This window comes from Lepidochelys olivacea (assembly GCF_965140295.1).
Source record: "Lepidochelys olivacea isolate rLepOli2 genome assembly, chromosome: 2".
In the NCBI taxonomy this organism is placed as follows: Eukaryota; Metazoa; Chordata; order Testudines; family Cheloniidae; genus Lepidochelys; species Lepidochelys olivacea.
In genome coordinates, this window is record NC_140412.1 from 3,409,758 (window position 1) to 3,430,325 (window position 20,568).

A 20,568-nucleotide genomic window follows, 5' to 3' on the forward strand; every position below is an offset into this window, starting at 1 on the left:
GGCACGATTTCTCTTTACAACCACCATGTTGACTCTTCCCCAACATATTATGTTCATCTATGTGTCTGACAATTTTGTTCTTTATTATAGTTTCAAACAGTTTGCCCAGTACTGAAGTCAAGTTTACCAGCCTGTAATTGCCGGGGTCTCCCCTGGAGCCCTTTTTAAAAACTGATGTCACATTAGCTATCCTCCAGTCATTTGGTACAGAAGCTGATTTAAATGATAGATTACAGACTAGTTAGTAGTCCTGCAATTTCACATTTGTGTTCCTTCAGAACTCTTGCGTGAATACCATCTGGTCCTTGCGACTTATTACTGTTTAGTTTTTCAATTTGTTCCAAATTCTCCTCTAATGACACCTCAATCTGGGGCAGTTCCTCAGATTTGTCACCTAAAAGCAATGGCTCAGGTTTGGGAATCTCCCTCACATCCTCCACCATGAAGACCGATGCAAAGAATTCATTTAGTTTCTCCACAACGGCCTTATTGTCCTTGAGTGCTCCTTTAGTATCTAGATCATCCACTGGCCCCTCTGGTTGTTGAGCAGGCTTCCTGCTTGTGATGTACTTAAAAATGTTTTTGCTGTTACTTTTTGAGTCTTTGGCTAGCTGTTCTTCAAATTCTTTTTTGGCCTTCCTCATTATATTTTTACACTTCATTTGCCAGAGTTTATGCTTCATTCTATTTTCCTCACTAGGATTTAACTTCCACTTTTTAAAGGATGCCTTTTTGCCTCTCACTGCTTCTTTTCCTTTCTTGTTTAGCCACGGTGGCTCTTTTTTGGTTCTCTATGTTTTTTATAATTTGGGGTATACATTTAAGTTGAGCCTCTATTATGGTGTTTTTAAAAAGTTTCCATGCAGCTTGCAAGGATTTCACTTTTTGTGCTGTACCTTTTAATTTCTGTTTAACTAACCTCCTCATTTTTGTGTAGTTCACCCTTCTGAAATTAAATGCTACAGTGTTGGGCCGCTGTGGTGTTTTCCCCGCCACAGGGATATTAAATTTAATTGTATCATGGTCACTATTACCAAGGGGTCCAGCTAGATTCACCTCTTGGACCTGATCCTGTGCTCCACTTAGATCAAGAATTGACTCTCCTCTTGTGGCTACCAGGACTAGCTGCTCCAAGAAGCAGTCATTTAAGGTGTCAAGAAACTTTTTCTCTGCATCCCGTCCTGAGGTGACATGTACCCAGTCAATATGGGGATAGTTGAAATCCTCCATTATTATTGAGTTTTTTATTTTCATAGCCTCTCTAATCTCCCTGAGCATTTCGCAGTCACTATCACCATTCTGATCAGGTGGTCTGTAATATATCCCTAGTGCTATATTCTTATTATTCAAGAATGGAATTACTATCCATAGAGATTCTATGGTACAGTTTGGTTCATTTAAGATTTTTACTTGATTTGACTCTACGCTTTCTTTCACATATAGTGCCCCTCCCATACCAGCATAACCTGTTCTATCCTTCCAATATATTTTGTACCCTGTATTACTGCGTCCAATTGATTATCCTCATTCCACCAAGTTTCTGTGATGCCTATTATCTCAATATCCCCATTTAATACAAGGCACTCTAGTTCACCCATCTTAGTATTTAGACTTCTAGCGCTGGTATAGAAGCACATTAAGAACTTGTCACTTTTTAGCTGTCTGCCATTACATGATGTAATTGAATGGGACTTTTTTTCATTTGACTGTTTCTCATCAGATCCTACCTGTATTTTATCATTTTCCATCCTCTCCTCCTTACTAGGGCATAAAGAATCTCCATTAATAGATCCTCCCCGAAGGTATGTCCAAACCACATGCACCTCTGCACCGGTTGGCTTTTCCCCCAGCCCTTAGTTTAAAAATTGTTCTACAACCTTGTTAATTTTAAGCACCAGCAATCTGGTTCCATTTTGGTTTAGGTGGAGCCCATCATTCCTGTATAGGCTCCCCCTTTCCCAAAAGTTTCCCCAGTTCCTTATAAATCTGAACCCCTCCTCCCTACACCATCGTCTCACCCATGCATTGAGACCCTGCAGCTCTGCCTGTCTAACTGGCCCTGCACGTGGAACTGGGAGAATCTCAGAGAATGCTACCATGGAGGTCCTGGACTTCAACCTCTTACCTAGCATCCTAAATTTGGCCTCCAGGATCTCTCTCCTATCCTTCCCTATGTCACTGGTTCTTATATGTACCACGACCAGCAGCTCCTCCCCAGCACTACACATAAACCTATCTAGATGTCTCGAGAGATCCGCAACCTTCACACCAGGCAGGCAAGTCACCGTGCAGGTCTCCCGGTCCTCGCAAACCCAGCTATCTATGTTTCTAATGATCGAATCGCCCATTACTAATACCAGTCTCTGCCTAATAACTGGAGTTCCCTCCCCTGGAGAGGTATCCTCAGTGCGAGAGGATACCACGGCATCATCTGGAAGGAGGGTCTCAACTATGGGGTCATTTCATAGAATATCAGGGTTGGAAGGGACCTCAGGTCGTCATCTAGTCCAATGTTCTCCTTCCCTGAGGCTTTCATCCTCCTCAACAGCACACAGGCTGTCAGACCAGGGGTGGGACCGTTCTACTCTGTCCCAGAAAGTCTCATCTATGTACCTCTCTGTCTCCCTTAGCTCCTCCAGCTCAGCCACCCTGGCCTCCAAAGCCCGAACACTGTCTCTGAGGGCCAGGAGCTCCTTGCCCCAAATGCACACACACATCTAGCTGAACTGGAGGGAAAAAGGCAAAATTGGACCGAGACCATGAAATGATTAATAAGATCCAATATCTAGCTCTCTGCAAGCTGGTGGCCTGGACAAACCCTTTCAGGACGAGTCACTTTTTTTGGGAACACTGGAATTGCCAGACTGGATCAGACCCAAAGTATCCAGTCTCTGACCAGCATCAGATGCTTCAGAGGAAGGTGTAAGAACCCTGCAGTAGATGTGGGATAATCTGCCCCTACATTAGCTCTCATCCTGGTCTCTAGTAGTTAGAGATTGGCTTAAACCCTGAAGCAGGAGGTTTGATGTCCCTTCCAGTACTTCTTTTACATGAACTACTCTAACTCTGGATTCTCTGGTTATCCATAGGCATTCCAATCCCTTTTTCAGTCTTGCTAGGTTCTTGTCCACAATGACATCCTGTGGCAGTGAGTTCCACAATCTAGTTGCATGTTTTCTGTAAACTTATTTCCTTTGATCAGTTTCCCACTTTTCAATGTCACTGAGTGTCCCCTTGTTCCTGTGCTGTGAGACAGGGAGAGCAGAAGCTCTCGATCTCCTTCTCTCGGCCATTCATTGGGTTATAGACTTTTAACATGTCCATTTTTCTCTTCTCCGAGGTAACAATCTTAATCTTTTCAGTCTCTTCCTCTGAGAGGTTTCCCGCAAAGGCCATGTCCTGAAACCAGCAGGAGGGGAGAGGAGAGATTCCCATTGTTACTCCTCTTTCTTGATGCTTGGCATTGGCAAAGTTCCCTATTGCCTCTAGCAAGCCACAGTCTTTATTGTCCTACACTCCTGGGGGCTCTCTGTATTCATTAGATCTTGTGTTGCATTCGCATTCATTGCTGCACAGCTAACATTTATCTCATGCTGCTGCTGTAATTTATCCAGCATTAAAAGGTAAAGTGGGTTGAACTTTATAACCTAACCTGTTCGTGCAATTAAGTAAAATCCGGGAACACGCCCTGCCATGCATCCAGCTGACCCGTGGCCACACGTCAACCTCCCAAAATATTACTATTGCCAAGCATGACTGTCCCGAGCACAGTGTCCTTGTTTATGCAGCAGCTCCCGACACCAGTGCAGGTATCTGTGATGTGGGCTGTTGCTTTTTCAGGTTGGCCCAGCTGGCCGGGGGAGGTAGAAAGCCTTACCTCTGCCCTTACACTCCGAGGCCCAGTGCCCCGTTCCGCCGCATCTGAAGCAGGTATCTGAGCCCCTGTCGAAGCATTTGCCACCTCCTCCAAACCATTCGCCTTTCTTCTGCCACTTCTGCTTCCACACCTGTAAAGGGACCAGCAGGCCTAAGGCAGGGCCTTGCTTGTAAACCAAAAAAGCCCCACCAGAAACAGCCAGATTAGGGACATAGGAACCTCCTACATCTCCACACCCCATCAGTGATCACTCCTGGGAAATGCACCACCTCTGGGGGTGGCAGTCAGCAGGTATACAACAGTGCACAGCAACACTGCACAACTGTTAGGCCAGGAAGCAAAACAAAGGAGAATTCTGAATTCATTTGAAACTGCAGATGATGGGAGGCTAGAAATGACTTTCGCTGGAAACTGGCCTTTTGGTAGCTCACTTAGCAAACATGCTGGAAAGGGACTCCTTGTTCTCACCACTGGGATGAAGAAGCCTTAAAACCGTCTGCATTTTCCTCAGTTAAGTTAGACTGTAAGGTCTCTGGGGCAGGAACTGCCTGTTGCTCTGAGTTCCATGGAATCCAAGACCAGCAGGGACCATTGCAATCATCTAGTCTGACCTCCTGTGTCACACCTGCCCCAAAATAATTTCTAGAGCGGATCTTTTAGAAAAACATCCAAGGTTGATTTAAAAAGGGTCAGTGATGGAGAATCCACCACAACCCTCGATAAATTGTTCCAATGGTTAACTACCTTCACTGTTAAAAATTTACGCCTTATCCCCAGTCTGAGTAGTCTAGCTTCAACTTCCAACTTTTCGCTGCTAGACTGAAGAGCCCATTATCACATGTGTGTTCCCCGTGTAGGTACTTATAGACTACAATCAAGTCACCCCTTAACTTTCTTTTTGGTAAGCTAAGTAGACTGAGGGTATGTCTACACAGCACAGAAAAACCCACGGCCGGCCTATGCCAACCGACTCGGGCTTGCAGGGCGCAGGCTGTGGGGCTGTTTCATTGCCGAGTAGATTTCTGGGCTTGGGCTGGAGCCCGGGCTCTAGGACTCTGCAGGGCAGGAAGAGCAGCCCTAGAAAGCAGCATCCCCTCTCTACAGTGCCATTATCTCTAGCCTATATGTACCCAGGATCTGTAGGGTTTGAAGGGCACATGCCCTGCCTCCTCCATGGCGTCCAGCCCCAAAGCAGCATTCACAGCATTTTCTTTGCCCTCGGTCTCCCTTCGCTGCAGGACTTGGGGTGGGGGGAGGGGTGGTGTCTATTTGAACACTAGGAGTCAGTGATCTAAAGAGATCCAAACCCCAGGGGACAGCCAGGCAGGGAACAGTGGCTCAAAACACAAGAGAGGTTTATTTCTAAGAAAGTTTCAAAATACAACCAAGCCTTCCTGCACATTTCTGTGATGTTTCCCGTCAACTGGAACATGCCACCTCAGGCTCTGAGGTCTGAAATAAACAAAATCAGAAAATCTCCTGATTTTGTTTGATTCTGTAAGAATTTTCTTTCCAAAGCCTCTCCTAGCAGCAGTTGCCGTCCTCACCTGTCCTTGAAGCTACTCAGATGCGATACAAGGTCAATCATCATCCAGAGTTAACCCAGGGATCAGCACTTCCACATAAACTGTTTTGAGAAGCAACCGATAAGCCAGATATTTTTATACTGCTTGGTCCCTTTCCCTGTGGATCACCTGTTTGCAGAGGTGCTGTGTAAACATACCAAGCTTTAAAAATAAAGAGGCTTTTCTTTGAGCTAAAATAAAAACGTATTTCTTCCCCCTGTTCCCCACTTGAAATGCTTTCTCTCTCTCATTCCCACAGCGGTCCCCTGTGCATCCCAGCAAATCTTCGCTAGAAGGCTAATAATATATTTCGGTAGCACCTCTCTTTGGAGAAGGCTCCTATGGGGTACTGCAAATTGTGTTAAAATTACAAGCTATCACTCTAAGTTTGCAAGGGGTTTCCAGGTCCTGCTGGCAGATTAGGGGACTCTGTAGGGAAGTGTGAAACCTGGGCCTTAAGCATTCAGTCTGCTGCAGACATCCAGTCTAGAGTAAGGTGGGGTGAGTTGTGCTTTGCTGCCCTAGGGAGCAGCCTGCTTTGTTTTGCTCTGTTTGTGATTCTTGCATGTTAGAATTCAGAATTCTGGGAAATAGAAGTATTATGTTGCAACCTTCCAGCAAAAGTATTTTGTGTTTTTATCTAAACTTCTCTGTGCATATGCCATGAACATAGCAGCTCCAAAGTATTTTACCCACAGCACCTATTAAATACACAAACTACATTTATGTTGCACAGTTAAAATTAAAAATGAGGTGGGAAAAGCAAGTGTTATAGTTGCCACAGTAACTAACAACTACACCACACACCTTGTACAGTATGTGGCCTATGTAACCGAATGCACCCCTGTATTCACACCCTACATGCTACTGTAATAATCTTTGTACAAAATACATCTTGTGAAGTATCATTTGAAAACTAACTACTCACTGGTTAATAATATCACTATAAAATGTATGTGGCAACATTACATGTAAAGCTATGAATTCCCCATGTGATGTTCTTAGCACATGTTCAAACCCACATAGCCCTGACTAGGCAGAAGTTGTTAAACAGCGTTGTCCTAAACCAGTGGTCTCCAACCTTTTTATGCCCAAGCTCACTTTTTGAATCTAAGGGCAACCCAGAATCTACTCCGACTCTTCCATCTCCCCCTCTCTCTGTCACTCACTCTCCCCCACCCCCACTCACTTTCACCAGGCTGGGGTAGGGGGTTGGGATTCGGGAGGGGGTGCGGGCTCTAGGCTGGGGACGAGGGGTTCACAGTGTAGGAGAGGGCTCTGGGCTGAGCCTGGGGCAGGGGGTTAGGGTGCAGGAAGCGTGCAAGCTCTAGGAGGGAGTTTGTGTGCAGGAGGGGGCTCCGGGCTGGGGTAGAGTGTTGGGGTGCAGGAGGGGGTTTGGGGTGCTGGCTCTGGGAGGGGGGTCAGGGCTGGGGTACAGCCTCCCGCCAGGCAGCACTTACCTCCACTGTCCTAAACAAAGAAATGTGTGTTTACCTCAATTTACATATAAGTAGTAAACAGGCTCCCTGAGGCAGCAAGGCGGGTAAACCAGTTCCTCAAAGAGGAAGGACAAGCCCAGGCCTCTACCCTGGTGTCATCATGGTTAACTGGTGATCCCCAGTCACATGGCCATTCTTTGGCAACGAAATGGGGCAGGAGCAGATCAATCTGCATTTTAGCAAACAACCACATGGAACCTCTTTCACCACGAGACCCATGGCTCTTTTCTCACAGCTGCAAGGAACTTTATCTAGAGGTAGCCCTGAAGAAGATGCATTTCAAAGGGTGACTGGACTACAAAAGTGAGGGGCAAAAACACCCAAGGTTCTCTCTCTACCTCTCTCTCTTTTACTTAAGATGACAAAAAAAACCAGCCCTTTGACTTTGGAGGAGTTCCTGACCTGACAGTTTGGCCAGCAACATTGCTGGGAACCCATGGTAAGGATTTTACCTTGAACCAAGTCTAGTTTGTTAAGTTTTAGCTGCTAGAAAGCATTTTATCTTTATTTCTTGTGTAACTATTTCTGGCTTTAATGCCTTATGCTTGTACTCGCTTAAAGTCTCTTTGTGTTTAAATGAACTTGTTTTATTTTCTAATCAAAAACTAATCCAGTGTTGTGTTTAAACTGAACTGTTTGCTACTTCAACTGGAGTTATGCAAATGGTTGTACATTGACCCCTCAATGGACCTGTAATATCTGAGCTGTCCAGGAGAGGGGTGGACAGTGCAGAATATGTCTTGAGGAAAATTCGGGACTGGGAGTGTGTCGGGGTCACCCTGCCAGTAGTAACCAAGGCTGGTGGAAGCCAGGGTGTGACTGCTGTGTTGCTGTTGGGGTCAGAGCTGTGGCTATTCACAGACATTCAAGGCGTCACCTACATGCTGGCAGGCTGCTTGTGAATGGCTCAGGTTGGGGGCTACTACAGTAAAGCATTGTAAGGCACCTAGGGTTGCAGGGCAGACAGTGACACAACCCCTCACTGGAGAACTGTTTCCAGTAACACCCCTTTCAAAAAAAATGGTTGACGGGAAATTGCTCAAAACAAAAATGATCTTTGGGCAGAGACCAGGAATGCAGTTTCACCCTAAAATGTGAACCTTTCAGAAAAGCCTGTGAAAACGGGACTATAACTGAAGAGATTGTGGGTCAGTGATAGCACTCGCTACCAAGCAGAGCTACAAGACAGGAATCCTTTCACATGTGCAGCAATCTCTGCAGCTAAATGCAGTGGTACTCAACCCAGCAACATTACACAATTTAGGACAGGAAGGGAAGTCAACTGTATCCAATTCAAGCTGTGTGGACTGGAGGGGGATTAAAGGAGGCAGAATGCAGCTGCCCATGGTAGAACTTGGCTGGAACATAAGGGTTAATTCCACTGCTCTTGCAAGAAATGCCTTGGGAGCTTTGACCTCATCTGATCAGTACCTCTGTTTAACATCTTATCTGAGCAGGCTGGAATTCGCCACATTATACAAATATTCATCATCTACAAACAAAATCTGTGCTGTTGAATTCCCTGTTATTTAACAATTCTTTGCTTGGCAGCGAGATTAAGCCAGTGCCATCCGCCTGCGGATCATCAGATCAGCGAAGCACTGAAGTGTTGCCACGATGTTAATGGAAGGCTGTTTCTCCTACTGGATTCCAGTACACTGGGCGTGTTTTGCTGAGACAGTGATTCTCTAAACTAAACCAAAACTAATTCTACAGCATGCCCCGCGGCCGAAGGTGCTAAGAATCTCACTCGGGGCTCTCGCGTGGCCTTTGGAAAGGAGGAACTGGACAGATTTTAAAGAATCCAAAAGGAGCATCCTGCCTGGTCAGTTCTCTGTGCTCTATCATTGCCTTAGGCATGTTAGACGGAATGGCATATTCTACAGCACAGGCCTCAACACTTCAAAGGGATCCTGTCAATGTCAGAAGGTCAGCAGCATACTCCTGCCTGAAAGCCTGCTGCAGGCTGTGGTTGCAAGCAACACTGCAGGCCCTGATCCGACAAGTTACTCCCCACGGACAGACCCTGGCACTCACTGACATCAGTGGGGCTCTGCCTGGGTGCAGGGTTCTGCCCTCAGAGTAACTACCAGGATCAGGGCCTAAGATCCCTATAAGTTTGAGATCAGAGAGCAAAAATGATTCTCTTCTTCCCCTCCATTCATTTACCACATGCAACTGACAGCACTTTGTCCAGTCAGTCTCGCCATTCTTCAGCCCCACTGCCCAGTCAGTCACCATTTCCCAGTCGTATGGCTCTTTCATGTAACAACAGGGAGAGGAAACGTTTAAAAAAGAAGAAAGGAATTTTTTGACTGTAAAGCCACAGAAGGTTTCAGGGGCCAGGGCAGAACCTGAAACTGCTTTAAACTTACTTGAAAAAGTGACTAGATTTCAAGCTTGTTGAGTCCCTTAATAAAAAAGGCAAAACCTAGCAAGCAAACGGGTATAAATACCTAGCTCCATCAGAAATAGGGTCTGCAGCACAGAATGAAACATTCAGAACTGCTCACAGCCTATGCTGCAGGAGGGCGGGGATTGGGAAGGAGAGGTTAGCAGCATGGAAACACAGGAAAATGGGAAATGAGGGCTGTTGCTCTTTTATAAAGGGGGGTCCTCCCCTTAATTAGCACTCGCCAAGCAATTGGTCATCTCACCTGCTTGCGAAGGTGATGTCCTCTCAACGCGTAACCTTTAACATGAGATTTCTTCTTCAGGTTGAGTCTGACAAAGTTGCCATCTTTCTTTACAGGGGCCCTGGAAAAGCAAGTCCAGATGGTAGAGTCAGGTAGCGTGTATGTTACCCATGAAGATGCACTGGATTGTATTCTTGCTTCAGTGAAAGCTGGACAGCATCAAGGAAGGCAACATGGAGCAATGGTGAGAGATGGGGATAGGTCTAGTTTCATTTTCCCAAGCAGACCAAAATGCAAGTAGTAAAGCTGCATCACTGGTGAAATGAACACCAGGCTGCTCTTCCCCAGCACCTCCCATCCAAGGATTTCAAAGTGCTGCAGAAACGATTAATCTTCACAACCCCCCACGACATAGATATCATCATCCCCATTTTACAGAGGGGGAAACTGAGGCATGGAGAAGCTAATGACCACATTTTCAAATCTTGCTTTTCTCATTTTGGGGGCCCTGATTTTGGAGAGGCCACCTTGAGACAAAAAGAAAAGGAATACTTGTGGCACCTTAGAGACTAACCAATTTATTTGAGCATAAGCTTTCGTGGGCTATAGCCCACTTCATCGGATGCATAGAATGGAACATATAGTAAGATAGATAGATAGATAGAAAGCTCATGCTCAAATAAATTGGTTAGTCTCTAAGGTGCCACAAGTACTCCTTTACAGTTTGTATGGTAACTTTCAACTTATCTGTATGTGTATATCTATCTATCTTACTATATGTTCCATTCTATGCATCCAATGAAGTGGGCTATAGCCCACGAAAGCTTATGCTCAAATAAATTGGTTAGTCTCTAAGGTGCCACAAGTACTCCTTTTCTTTTTGCAAATACAGACTAACACGGCTGTTACTCTGACACCTTGAGACACTTTGGCTTGACTAGCAGAGGGGTTAAGCACCCACAACTCTAATCAAAGCCAATGAGTGTTTGTGAAAAAACAGGCGCAAGGGGTCTCATGTTGGGCACCAAAAATTAGTGGAGACTTCGGACAGCGTTGGCTTAAGCGTGGCCCAAAGTTACACGCTCCGTCTGTGGGAGAGCCAGGAATGGAACTGAGATGCCCTGACTCCAAGTCCCATGCTTTCCACATGAGACTACCCAAGAGAAGGGCCAGATTCTGCCACTCTCTCACACACACTGAAGATGACCTTATTCTGAGAACAACCCCATTGATTTGGGTGGGGGTGGAGAGCTGGGGAAAAAATCTGTCCCCAAGCTATATTTTTAAAGCAATGTTTAAAGAACCCAATACATTCTTAGTAACATAGGGAGGGAGATATTCTGAAACAGTCAGTACTGATCGCTACTCTTCCCCTCAAGGCTCCAGAGCTAGTTTAGAACCCCTGGAGTCACTGCGAAAGGAGCCGGCAGCTCAGCTCTTACTTGTGCTTACTTCGATAAATGCTCTGGATACAGATCCTCTTTCTCTGTCAATATTTAATGTGCCATCTGCCTCAAAACGGGATGTGGAGGTGCTTTGACAAGTAGATTGGAAAGTCATCTAGCTTTCTTGCAGCATCGCCACTGGGCTAGCTTGTACTGCCCACTACACTGGGCTGGGTTTTAATAGTTTATTTTCCCCTACACTGCTTGCAATCTCCATTTTGGGGCTTGAAAAAGCCCCCTCTCATCCTAAACCTCCCCTGCTCCCAATTTGCATTTGGCAACTCCCCTGCTCAGCTTCCTTCCCTGCCCTGGTTTGGATTTATTTCTCCTGTTACATCAGCATCACCCCTGCTATCAGCAGCTGGAGGGATTAGTCACCTGCTCATTGCAGAGAGCCAGACTCTCCTCTCAGCTACACCAGATCAAACTCTGCTCCCCCATAGCAATTCTCAGCTGGTATACGGTGTCTCAATGACCAGAGCCAACTGTCACAGTCAGAGCAGCCTCTAAACTGCTCCAATTTATGCCAGGGCCAGCTTGAGAATTGAGGCACTTTCACTGGTTCCTGGACTGCTTCTCCATCTGCAGAACCAAGTGCATCTTCGCACAGGAGAGGATCTGGCCCATAGTTAAATAAATATCAACCTTGCTCACTCCAGAAGTGCTGGCAGGAAGCAGGCTACATTAGAGCACGAGGATGCTCATTCAGTATTGAAGTCAACTGGGAAAGCACTTGCACCTTGGAACGCCAGCTTAGGCCAGTTTCAGCACACGTTTCAGATGTTGTTCAGGTCCGAGCAGGTTTGAACCTAACCCGTTTATTTTACTGCCAGGTGGTTTCCAGGAACTGCAGATGACACTGCAAGAGCTGCCGATCTTACACACCTGGGAGATGGTGAGCTCTAGATCCCTGGCCACTTGGGTCAACAGGGAGCATTGCATGGTGGGACCCTTAGGCTCCAAGGGCTGCCTCTCTATACTTAAGACAAGGACAACTTCTGGCTACATCATACAACCCTGTGGGCTGCACGTTGGCCACCCCAGCTGTATTCCCAACCCCAAGGCTGAGCCACCAGAAGAGACCAAACCCACCTGCAGATGCTGGCTCTGCTGCTCCATTTGTGCTTCCCCTCCCCTTCGACTTCTCCAAGGAGGTTTTCAGAGAGCATTGGCACATCCCTTCCCTTCTCCTCTTTAACCTCCACAGGCTCCCCATCCTCTTCCAAGTTGCTTTCGCCTGGCTTTGGCTCACAGATGGCCCCTCTCACTTTCTTCTTCATGGAGACGGGGTTGTCTCTGGCTGATGCATTCGTCCACCTGCGCTTTGGCACCACAGCACCATCATCTTTGCTGGCTGTGGCAGTTCGCTGCCTCTTTTTATTGGTCGCTTTGACCTTCTCGGGTTGACTGGGCCCGTCCCCTGTTCTACAAGAGGCTTCTCCCTCCCCTCCTGAAGTGTTACCAAGCTTTTCCTGCTCTGCTCCCTGATGGGCATCCTTGGGGAGATTCTTAGGTTTACTGACACGTTCTTTGGCAATGCTGATTTCAGTAGCACCAAGCGTTGAGTCCATCCTGCCGTTCCCTTGGGTTTCACTAGTACCCTGCTCATCCTTCACAGCCACCCTGTACTCATCATCCCCCTCCAGGGCAGCTCCTTGCCGGTTTCTCCTAGAAGGATCCCGGTGTTTCTGCAGCTTCCAGCTCCCCAGGGGGCAGATTCCAAGAGGTGGAACATTCTCGCTTTCCAGGGACTGAGCCCTAACTCCAGTGGTTTGGTTCAGGGAATGGTCATGCAGACATCGGTCAACATTCGCCTGCAGGGCAGGGCCTGCTTTTGTCTGGTCTTTGTTCCTGCCATTTGAGGTAGAAGCACTTTCCTCTCTTGGTCTCTCCCCTGCTTTCTCCCTGATGCCCTGACACCTGTCCAGCCAGCCAGGATCCAGGGAGCCCAGTCTCTGGGCCACTGTCTGCTTCAATTGCTGGAATTTATTTACCTCAGGGCTCGGTTTCAGCCCTCCAGAGAGGATGGTGGGGGCCAGCCCCAGTATCGATGGTGGGAGGAGGAGGTCTCCTAGCTCATTAGGATCAGAGTTAGTAACGCAGTCTTTGTCGCTTTTCAGTGATGGTATCTGTGGGGGCTTTGGAGATGCACCCTGGTTGCTGTTGTCCGAGCTCTTCTCCAACAGGAGCACAGCTGGCTTCCCTCGGGGAGTCAAGGACTTCCTCAAAGTTATAGGACGCTCCTGCAATCAGAATTAAACAGCAGTAAGTTTTCAGCATTCCCAGTCCCAGTCTAGGCCCTACACTGCTCCTCTCCATGCCACCCCTATGCACAGACACCCTTGGAATCCTGCTTCCCCAGGCCCTTTCCCTGCCCAAATCCAAGTTGCTCCTACAGAATCACTTCTTCCAGGATGTCCACAACAAGGGACACAAACCAACAGCTAAAAAGCAGCTCCAAAGCATTCCTTCCTCTGGGCTTCCAGGTGCCTCCATCAGCTCTGCCAGCTCTTCAGGGCAAAGACTGGCTTCACTGCACAGCCTCCAGTGCAGCGTCAGCACATATATATCTTAGAGCAAGCCCCAAAGAAAACATTAGCTCTTTAAAAACCAAAGAAGAGCCAGTCATGCTAGCGTCACAGCTACTCTGGGCAGCAGTTCTTTGGTGCGCCAAGGGCTTCCAAACAGGTTCCATTTGCTTTCACGCATCAACTCTCGACACATATCTTCTGCCCACACTAAAGGGAAGATGCGAGAACAAAGACACTTTTGATGGACGCCTCCCTCTGATAAGAATGAGCGACACTTTTAGAGCGCCCCAAAGGATGCGAAGGGCCACATTCAACTGGCCTCACTCGTGATGCAGCATGAGTGCAAGATCCAGCAGAATTTGGCCCAGATAACAAGCTATGTGCAGAGGGATCGCTTCAACAATCACTGAAATGCAGCCACCTCTGGAGTGGAACATGACAGCTGTTTTAAACTGCTCAAAAGCTTTGGGACAGGAAGTGAGGAATATGGCATCCAACAGAACCTGCTGGCGAGGTTTTGTGCTGTAGAATGTAGACACCTAAATGAAATCTGATCATGACACTGGAAGTAATGCCTCTACTCCAGGGGAACATGCCAGGGGATCTTTAGTGACAACAAGGAGTCAGGAGCTCTGGTTTAGGCAGCTTTCTAAGGATTTAATATTACAACGGGATAGTAAATATCCAAACCTAATTTCCATTGCTTCTGAAAATACCCACTTTGCTTTGAGTGGGAATTAGCAGCCTCTTAAAGGAGAATTCCTGTGATTTCAGTCACATGTGCTGAACACATCCAAGAGATCTCACCGGATACCACACTCGTTTTCATTATGCAGCAGCTCCTGAGCGAAAGGGTTTAACCAACCCATGAGAACTACCTTTGTGAACAGCACCAAGCAAGGGCAAATCAGAGATTCATTAGCTATTCGGGGGGAGGGAGAGGGGGGACTAAAACCAAACAAAATGTATCATCCCCCTTTCTCCAGCCTTGTTATTTGATCACAACAGAGTCAGGTGAAAGAGGAGCCTCACACAGCACCTGGGGTGCAGTCTAACCCCTCAGCTGGTTTGCAGTTCACCTCCGTGATCTCAAGAAAATGGATCATGTGACTCCAGCGGGGCAGCCTCACCTTCCTCAGCATCGTTTGAGCTGAGCCCCTTTAACTCGTAGAGGGTTTTGCAGAGTTCACAGGTTTGAGCTGGTAACAAGGTTCGCTAAAAATCTGTTGGGAACTCACCCCTGGGGCCCTGCCTGGAAATGCAGCGGGGCATTTTCCTCCTCTTCTGAGGAAGGGCCATTAGCAGCTTTGAGAGGTGCTTCCTGGGCTCTCTTTCCACTGCCTGTCATGCAAGCTTCTTTTCAAGCTGCGCCTGCCCACGCTAGCCTTTGGCACCTGCCGTCTCTGAGAACAAGGAGAGCTTCTCCTTTTGAAAGGAGGGGAAGGATCAAACTCTTGCTGCATTGGCAGCTTGCCTGGAGCTCACCTAGCAGGCAGGAAAGGGAGGTGATTACACAGGCTGAGCCTCTGTAGTAAAGAGAGGGGCAGCTGCAGGCTACAGCTCCCAGCATTCAACGTGCCCTCTTGATCTAAGCTTGGCCTCCCGCGGAGTAGTCCATCCCAGGAGCTGTAGTCCCCCCAGACTGCACCTCTGCATTAAAGAGGAGAGCAACATCACTGAATTCAGTGGATCACACGTTGGCCACCTCTGCTCTTTGGGCCTAGACATGAGATTCTGCCTAGTGAATCCATTCAGAGCGCTAGAGCGATCACACAAATGCTACTCCTTCGGAAGCCCAGGGCTTTGTTCATCAAGTTACCCAAACATCAAAGGCCCTTTCACGGAGTCGCCAGACCTTTATGGCCGCTCCCAGGTTGGTTTTTAGCTTCATTCCAAAATACTGCGCAGACGCCTTTAGGGTGTCACGGTCTTGGGGGCTCAGCCTGGGGGCTGTCTGCCCTCGATTCAGATGCGCACCCCAGCAACCCGAGTCAGGAGCCTCGAATAAAAAGAAAACAGTTAAACCAAGCTAGAGCACATCTCTAGGAGCCAATTAGAGAGCACAGACACATGATCACTTATCTCTGAGATGGGGGGGATGGGGGATGAAAAGCCAGAGAGCACCTACACATTCATAAGGAACACTGTACTATCTGTCAGCCCTCCCGAGAGCTGGATGGAAAACATCAGGCCTTCAGGTGCGTATCAGCCTGTCATCCTCTAGTGCAGTGATTCTCAACCAGGGGACCGCGAGCAGGTTTCAGGGGGGCCGCTAAGCAGGGCCAGCATTAGACTTGCTGGGGCCCAGGGTAGAAAGCCGAAGCCCCACCGCATGGGGTTGAAGCCTGGACCCCGACCCCCGCCACTTGGGGCTGAAGCTGAAGCCTGAGCAATATAGATTTGTGGGGGCCCCATGGCATGAAGCCCCAGGCAGTTGCCCTGCTTGCTACCCCCAAATGCCAGCCCTGGCTTTTATATGCAGAAAACCAGTTATTGTGGCACAGGTGGGCCGTGGAATTTTTACAGCATGTTGAGGGAGCCTCAACAGAAAGTGCAGCAGTTCCCAAACTTTTGAGGGCCCACCCCTTACCCCGTCCACACCCCACCAGCTTCCCTGAACCAGGGCTAGGAGCGGGACCATGGATGGGGGGACACATGCACACATGGGGGGGGGGGAATAGCTCAGTGGTTTGAGCATTGGCCTGCTAAACCTAGGATTGTGAGTTCAATCCTTGAGGGGGCCATTTGGGATCTGGGGCAAAAATTGGGAATTGGTCCTGCTTTGAGCAGAGGGTTGGACTAGATGATCTCCTGAGGTCCCTTCCAACCCTGGGATTCTATGGGTAAGGGGGCCGAGGCTGGGCCGGGTCTGGGGGCAGGAGCAGAGCCGCAGATGAGCTGCGGTGGGGGCTGGCAGCCGGGCCTGCAGGTGCGGCTCCACTCCTGGCCTTGCCCACAGGGAATGGAGTCGCGGCCAGAGGCCAAGGCGTGCAAGGGGACGGGAGCTAGGGATGCAGCTGGGGGCTGGACTGGAGCAGAGCGGGGGTGGGGAGGTGGGTGGAGGGCCTCTACAAGTGCCTCTCTACAGAAAGTTAGTCACACCAGCTCTCCAAGTGGGTAAAGTCACGGTCCATGTAATTAGGTTGACACAGTATCAGCATAGACTCTGTGTTGCTTACATTGACTGTTCACTAGCCTCCAGGAGCAGTCTCCCAGAGGACACACACTGCCGGCACAAGGAGCCAAGCGTGCAGATAATTTAATAACCGTGGTGGCTGTATGCCGATGTAACTTAGGTCGATGGTTGCAATCCCTCCACACTCAGAGCTAGCAAAGTCTGTGCAAGTTCTGCATACACAAGAGCTGCAGGATCAGGTCTTGTCACAACCCCCAGAAAGAGATGCCACGGCAAACAAGCTGCTGAGCTCAGCAAAGCACAAGCGTCCCTTGGTTACCTGTTCCATGGCTGGGGTTTGTTTAGCAGCTTGCTGGCAGACTGAGCTGGATTCAGGGAGGCCTTGATGCTCTCTTGCTTGCTTTAGCGCTTTATACTCTCGGTATAGTTCTGTGCATTAAAATAAGGATTATAAGAGTAGATTTCATAAGGTAGCTGAGACATGCTCCATGGTCTTATTTCTGTTGGAAAACCCAAGCAGTAATGGACTAGTAAAGGAAAGCATACACCCATTCCCCGAAGAACAAGGATTCTGTAGATTTAAGTTTGGAGGGGTTAGATTTGTACATAATTAATTATGTCTAAAGACCCTTTCCTAACTTTTGACAGCTAACTTTTTACACTAGCTGGAATTTATAAACACCAAAATCATCTTCATTGTTATTTATACAACATTTAATGACTGGCATTGAGATTCACAACTGATTGAGAAATCGAAGCATAATATTTGATAACCATATTTCATGTCTTAAAAACACACACCTGCTTAAAGTTACGCACATGAGTTTTCCCATTGAGTTAAACGAACAACTCCCATGTGTAAAGTTAATCATGTGTATAAGTATTGTCAGGATTGGGCCCTAAGATTTAGTTTCTAAGCATGAAGTAGTACGTGCTGAAATTGAGTGACCCCTCACACATGTCCCATCAAAGCATACATCATCCACGTGCCCAGCTGAGGTGTCTTATGGGCCTGGGACCCTAACTACAACTGATTTCAATGGGAATAATGCTGGAATTTCTCCTGCTCCCCATTGTTTTTGGGCGGAGAGAGAAATCCAATATTACTGACATATGCCAATTGAAATCTAATATTTCCAGGCCTAACGTCTTATTACAGACTTTGAAATATTTCAAGTCTAAGAGTGAACATTGTTCTCTTCTCTTTAAATAAACTTTTACTTTAAATGCCCGTTGTCTATATTCTGTCGACAAACATAACAATAATTTTACTATTATCTAGCACTCTCCAAGGATCTCAGAGTGCTTTATATAAATTAGTATTGCTCCCAGTGAAGCAAGGCAGCAGCATCTCAAGTTCACAGAAGGGGAAACTGAGGCAGAAAGATTAGGTGACTTACTCAATGTCACAGGGAAAGTATGTGGCAGAGCTGTATGGGGGTGGGGAACCATCCTACTTACCAATCACCCCAAGGGAAAGGAGAGCCTTTCCGAGGACAGCTATAGCAAAAGCCTTATCTCCTTTGCAGTCAATGGTGATTTTCCCCCATGGGCTGATCCTTCATTAGTGACACAGGCACACCCTACCCCTCACCCTATGGAGCAGCTGTGCAGTTTGGGGAGTTTATAGCTCATACTTACTCTTAGTCTCCTCTGGAGCCTCTTCCATATCAGTCTGTAAAACAAATACTAAACTATTAGGCATTAATCCCAGGTGTGTTTGGAGAGAGGCTCTATCCCCCCGTCCTGCTTGCTCCCTGTGTTCCTTCTTCACTTGGAACCACCTTCTCCCACCCTGTGCACCAAGTGCCCTAGGCATCCTGCTTCAAGGACTCCTGAGAACCCTTCTGTTCCACATTGTTTTCCAGCTGGAATGACTATCAGCCCCTGCATGTTTATCCTGCACGGTTCTTATTCAAACCTTTATGCTGCAACCTTTTGGGGACAGAGATTCGCTCCATCTTTCATCTGGTGCTTATGACCTACTGCAAGGCACTCTCTACATGTCAGTGAGCTAGGTAACTAAGTGATACCATCCCATCTAGCTCCTAATTCAGAGGAAAAGGTGCAGTAAGAGGCCAGGTCTCCAGATTACAATGGTAGAAGTCATATTAATAACTCTTACCACATAGCACTTTTCAGATACAAAGCCTGTTCCACACATTTCAATAACCTCTCTACCCCCTGAGAAGTAGCAAAGTATTATCTTCATGTTACAGATGGGGAAACTGAGGCACAGAAAGACTCAGACTTGCCCTAGACAACAGAGGGAGACAGTGGCAGAACCACAATTAGTTCTTGTCTAGTGGTCTGGGAATTGCTGATACTCATAGAATATCAGGGTTGGAAGGGACCTCAGGAGGTCATCTAGTCCAACCCCCTGCTCAAAGCAAGACCAATCCCCAACTAAATCATCCCAACCTTCTCACCCCAACTGCCTCAACCTCCTTGAAAGGACATACATTAGGGCACAGTTAGAGCGAATTGGGGCTTCTATTTCTCAGGCTTTATTGCTTAATGAAATTCAGGGCAATTTTTTGGGGCAGATACATGGAAAAGGAAAAGGCCAATTTTTTGTGCAGCCCAACATTTAATTATTTTCTTTTAAAACATTTGTGGTGCCCTGGGCACTGATGTCCCCATATTGGTGCACAGTGTAAGAATGGGCTGTTATAAATTAATAGATGGTGACTTAAGGCCCTGACCCTGCAAACACTTATGCACGTACTTCACTTTAAGCACAGGTACGGTCTGTTGTCAGATGTTCGGCTGGGTGTATGTGTTCTCTCCGTGTGCCATCCCAGCTCTGCGCATGCAGCCAGCACAGCAGATGTCCATTGAACCGCTCAACGATCACAAGATCCGTTAAAGTACAAAGGCATCCGGCCAGGTTTATTGTCAACAAAGCATGATAGTAGTATCCCGCAGACTCTAGCGGACCATTACTACATGTATGCCCTTAACAATGGATGCAGCTCAGTGAATGGAGGGACCTTCCATTCCCCGCTAAGCTAGACAAAGACATCCCTCCGAGGTACCAATTTATACACCGATACAAACAAGTTCCCTATTGCCCCTCTGACATAGGTAGTTACTGCACCCTGATGTGGTTAGTTACCAACCTCTGACATGGCTAACCACCACCCATTACCTTGTACCTGTTGGTTTGATCAATACATCTCTATCCATCACAAGGTCATCATCTTTAGGAGGGGTCAGAGAGTTCTCATTACCTTTTTTTTCTTTGAGGGGGGGAGGGTGTACCATACTTGGTATCGGGGTGTTCTGGTACCACCCTTCTGGGATGTGTTTGCACGAGTGTCCTGTGCCTAGCTTTTCTTAAGAATGTGTGTTTTTGCAATACCAGCCCTGTTCTTGCCAGGTTCTGTGAGCTTGCAAGCAGGCAGAGTTTCTGTTAACTTTGCTTCATATCAGCAAAGCTTGACCACTACTTTAGCTAAGGCCTTAGGTCTCAGACCAGGCTTCTGATACAAGGCCTTATGTCTCAGGCTCTCTTTCTACTACATTCCCCCACTTTTTGCCTTTTTATGGGGAAGATGTTTACCCATCGTTCTGGAAAAGTATAATGCATGGACTGAAGATGACCCAGTGGGCTAAACACTGTTATATGGCCACCTTACTTTACCATTCATACATTCATGCCTCATCTGTCCCTTGGTCTACACATTCCCCCACATGACTGATGGACAGATTTTCTTTTCAGTCCCTTTTGGTGGGCCTGGGAATGTTAGGCCCAGGACTTCGATTGAGGAATGTAGTTTTATGATTGATCCTTGGGGTCACTCCCAGATAACATATATGGATATGAGAGCCTGACTTCAACTGGGCCTCCAGACATTACCATAATCCAAGTAAATA

General features: G+C 47.4%; 1 protein-coding gene across 4 annotated transcripts in view; it reads right to left on the minus strand.

The window, feature by feature from the left end:
- The window catches only part of RECQL4 (RecQ like helicase 4), a 44,237-nt gene that overhangs the window by 21,697 nt on the left and 1,972 nt on the right, over positions 1 to 20,568 (minus strand). For 2 of the 4 annotated variants that reach the window (XM_084619268.1, XM_084619267.1), the window contains exons 3-8: positions 18,331 to 18,364; positions 17,009 to 17,118; positions 15,409 to 15,552; positions 12,115 to 13,265; positions 9,599 to 9,698; positions 3,878 to 4,007 (exon numbers count right to left, since the gene is read on the minus strand). In XM_084619268.1, the coding sequence (XP_084475394.1) occupies positions 3,878 to 4,007; positions 9,599 to 9,698; positions 12,115 to 13,265; positions 15,409 to 15,552; positions 17,009 to 17,118; positions 18,331 to 18,364 (1,669 nt within the window). Of the gene's footprint in view, positions 1 to 3,877; positions 4,008 to 9,598; positions 9,699 to 12,114; positions 13,266 to 15,372; positions 15,553 to 17,008; positions 17,119 to 18,330; positions 18,365 to 20,568 lie in introns of all 4 variants that reach the window. The other 2 variants (XM_084619266.1, XM_084619265.1) reach the window with 1 other exon arrangement.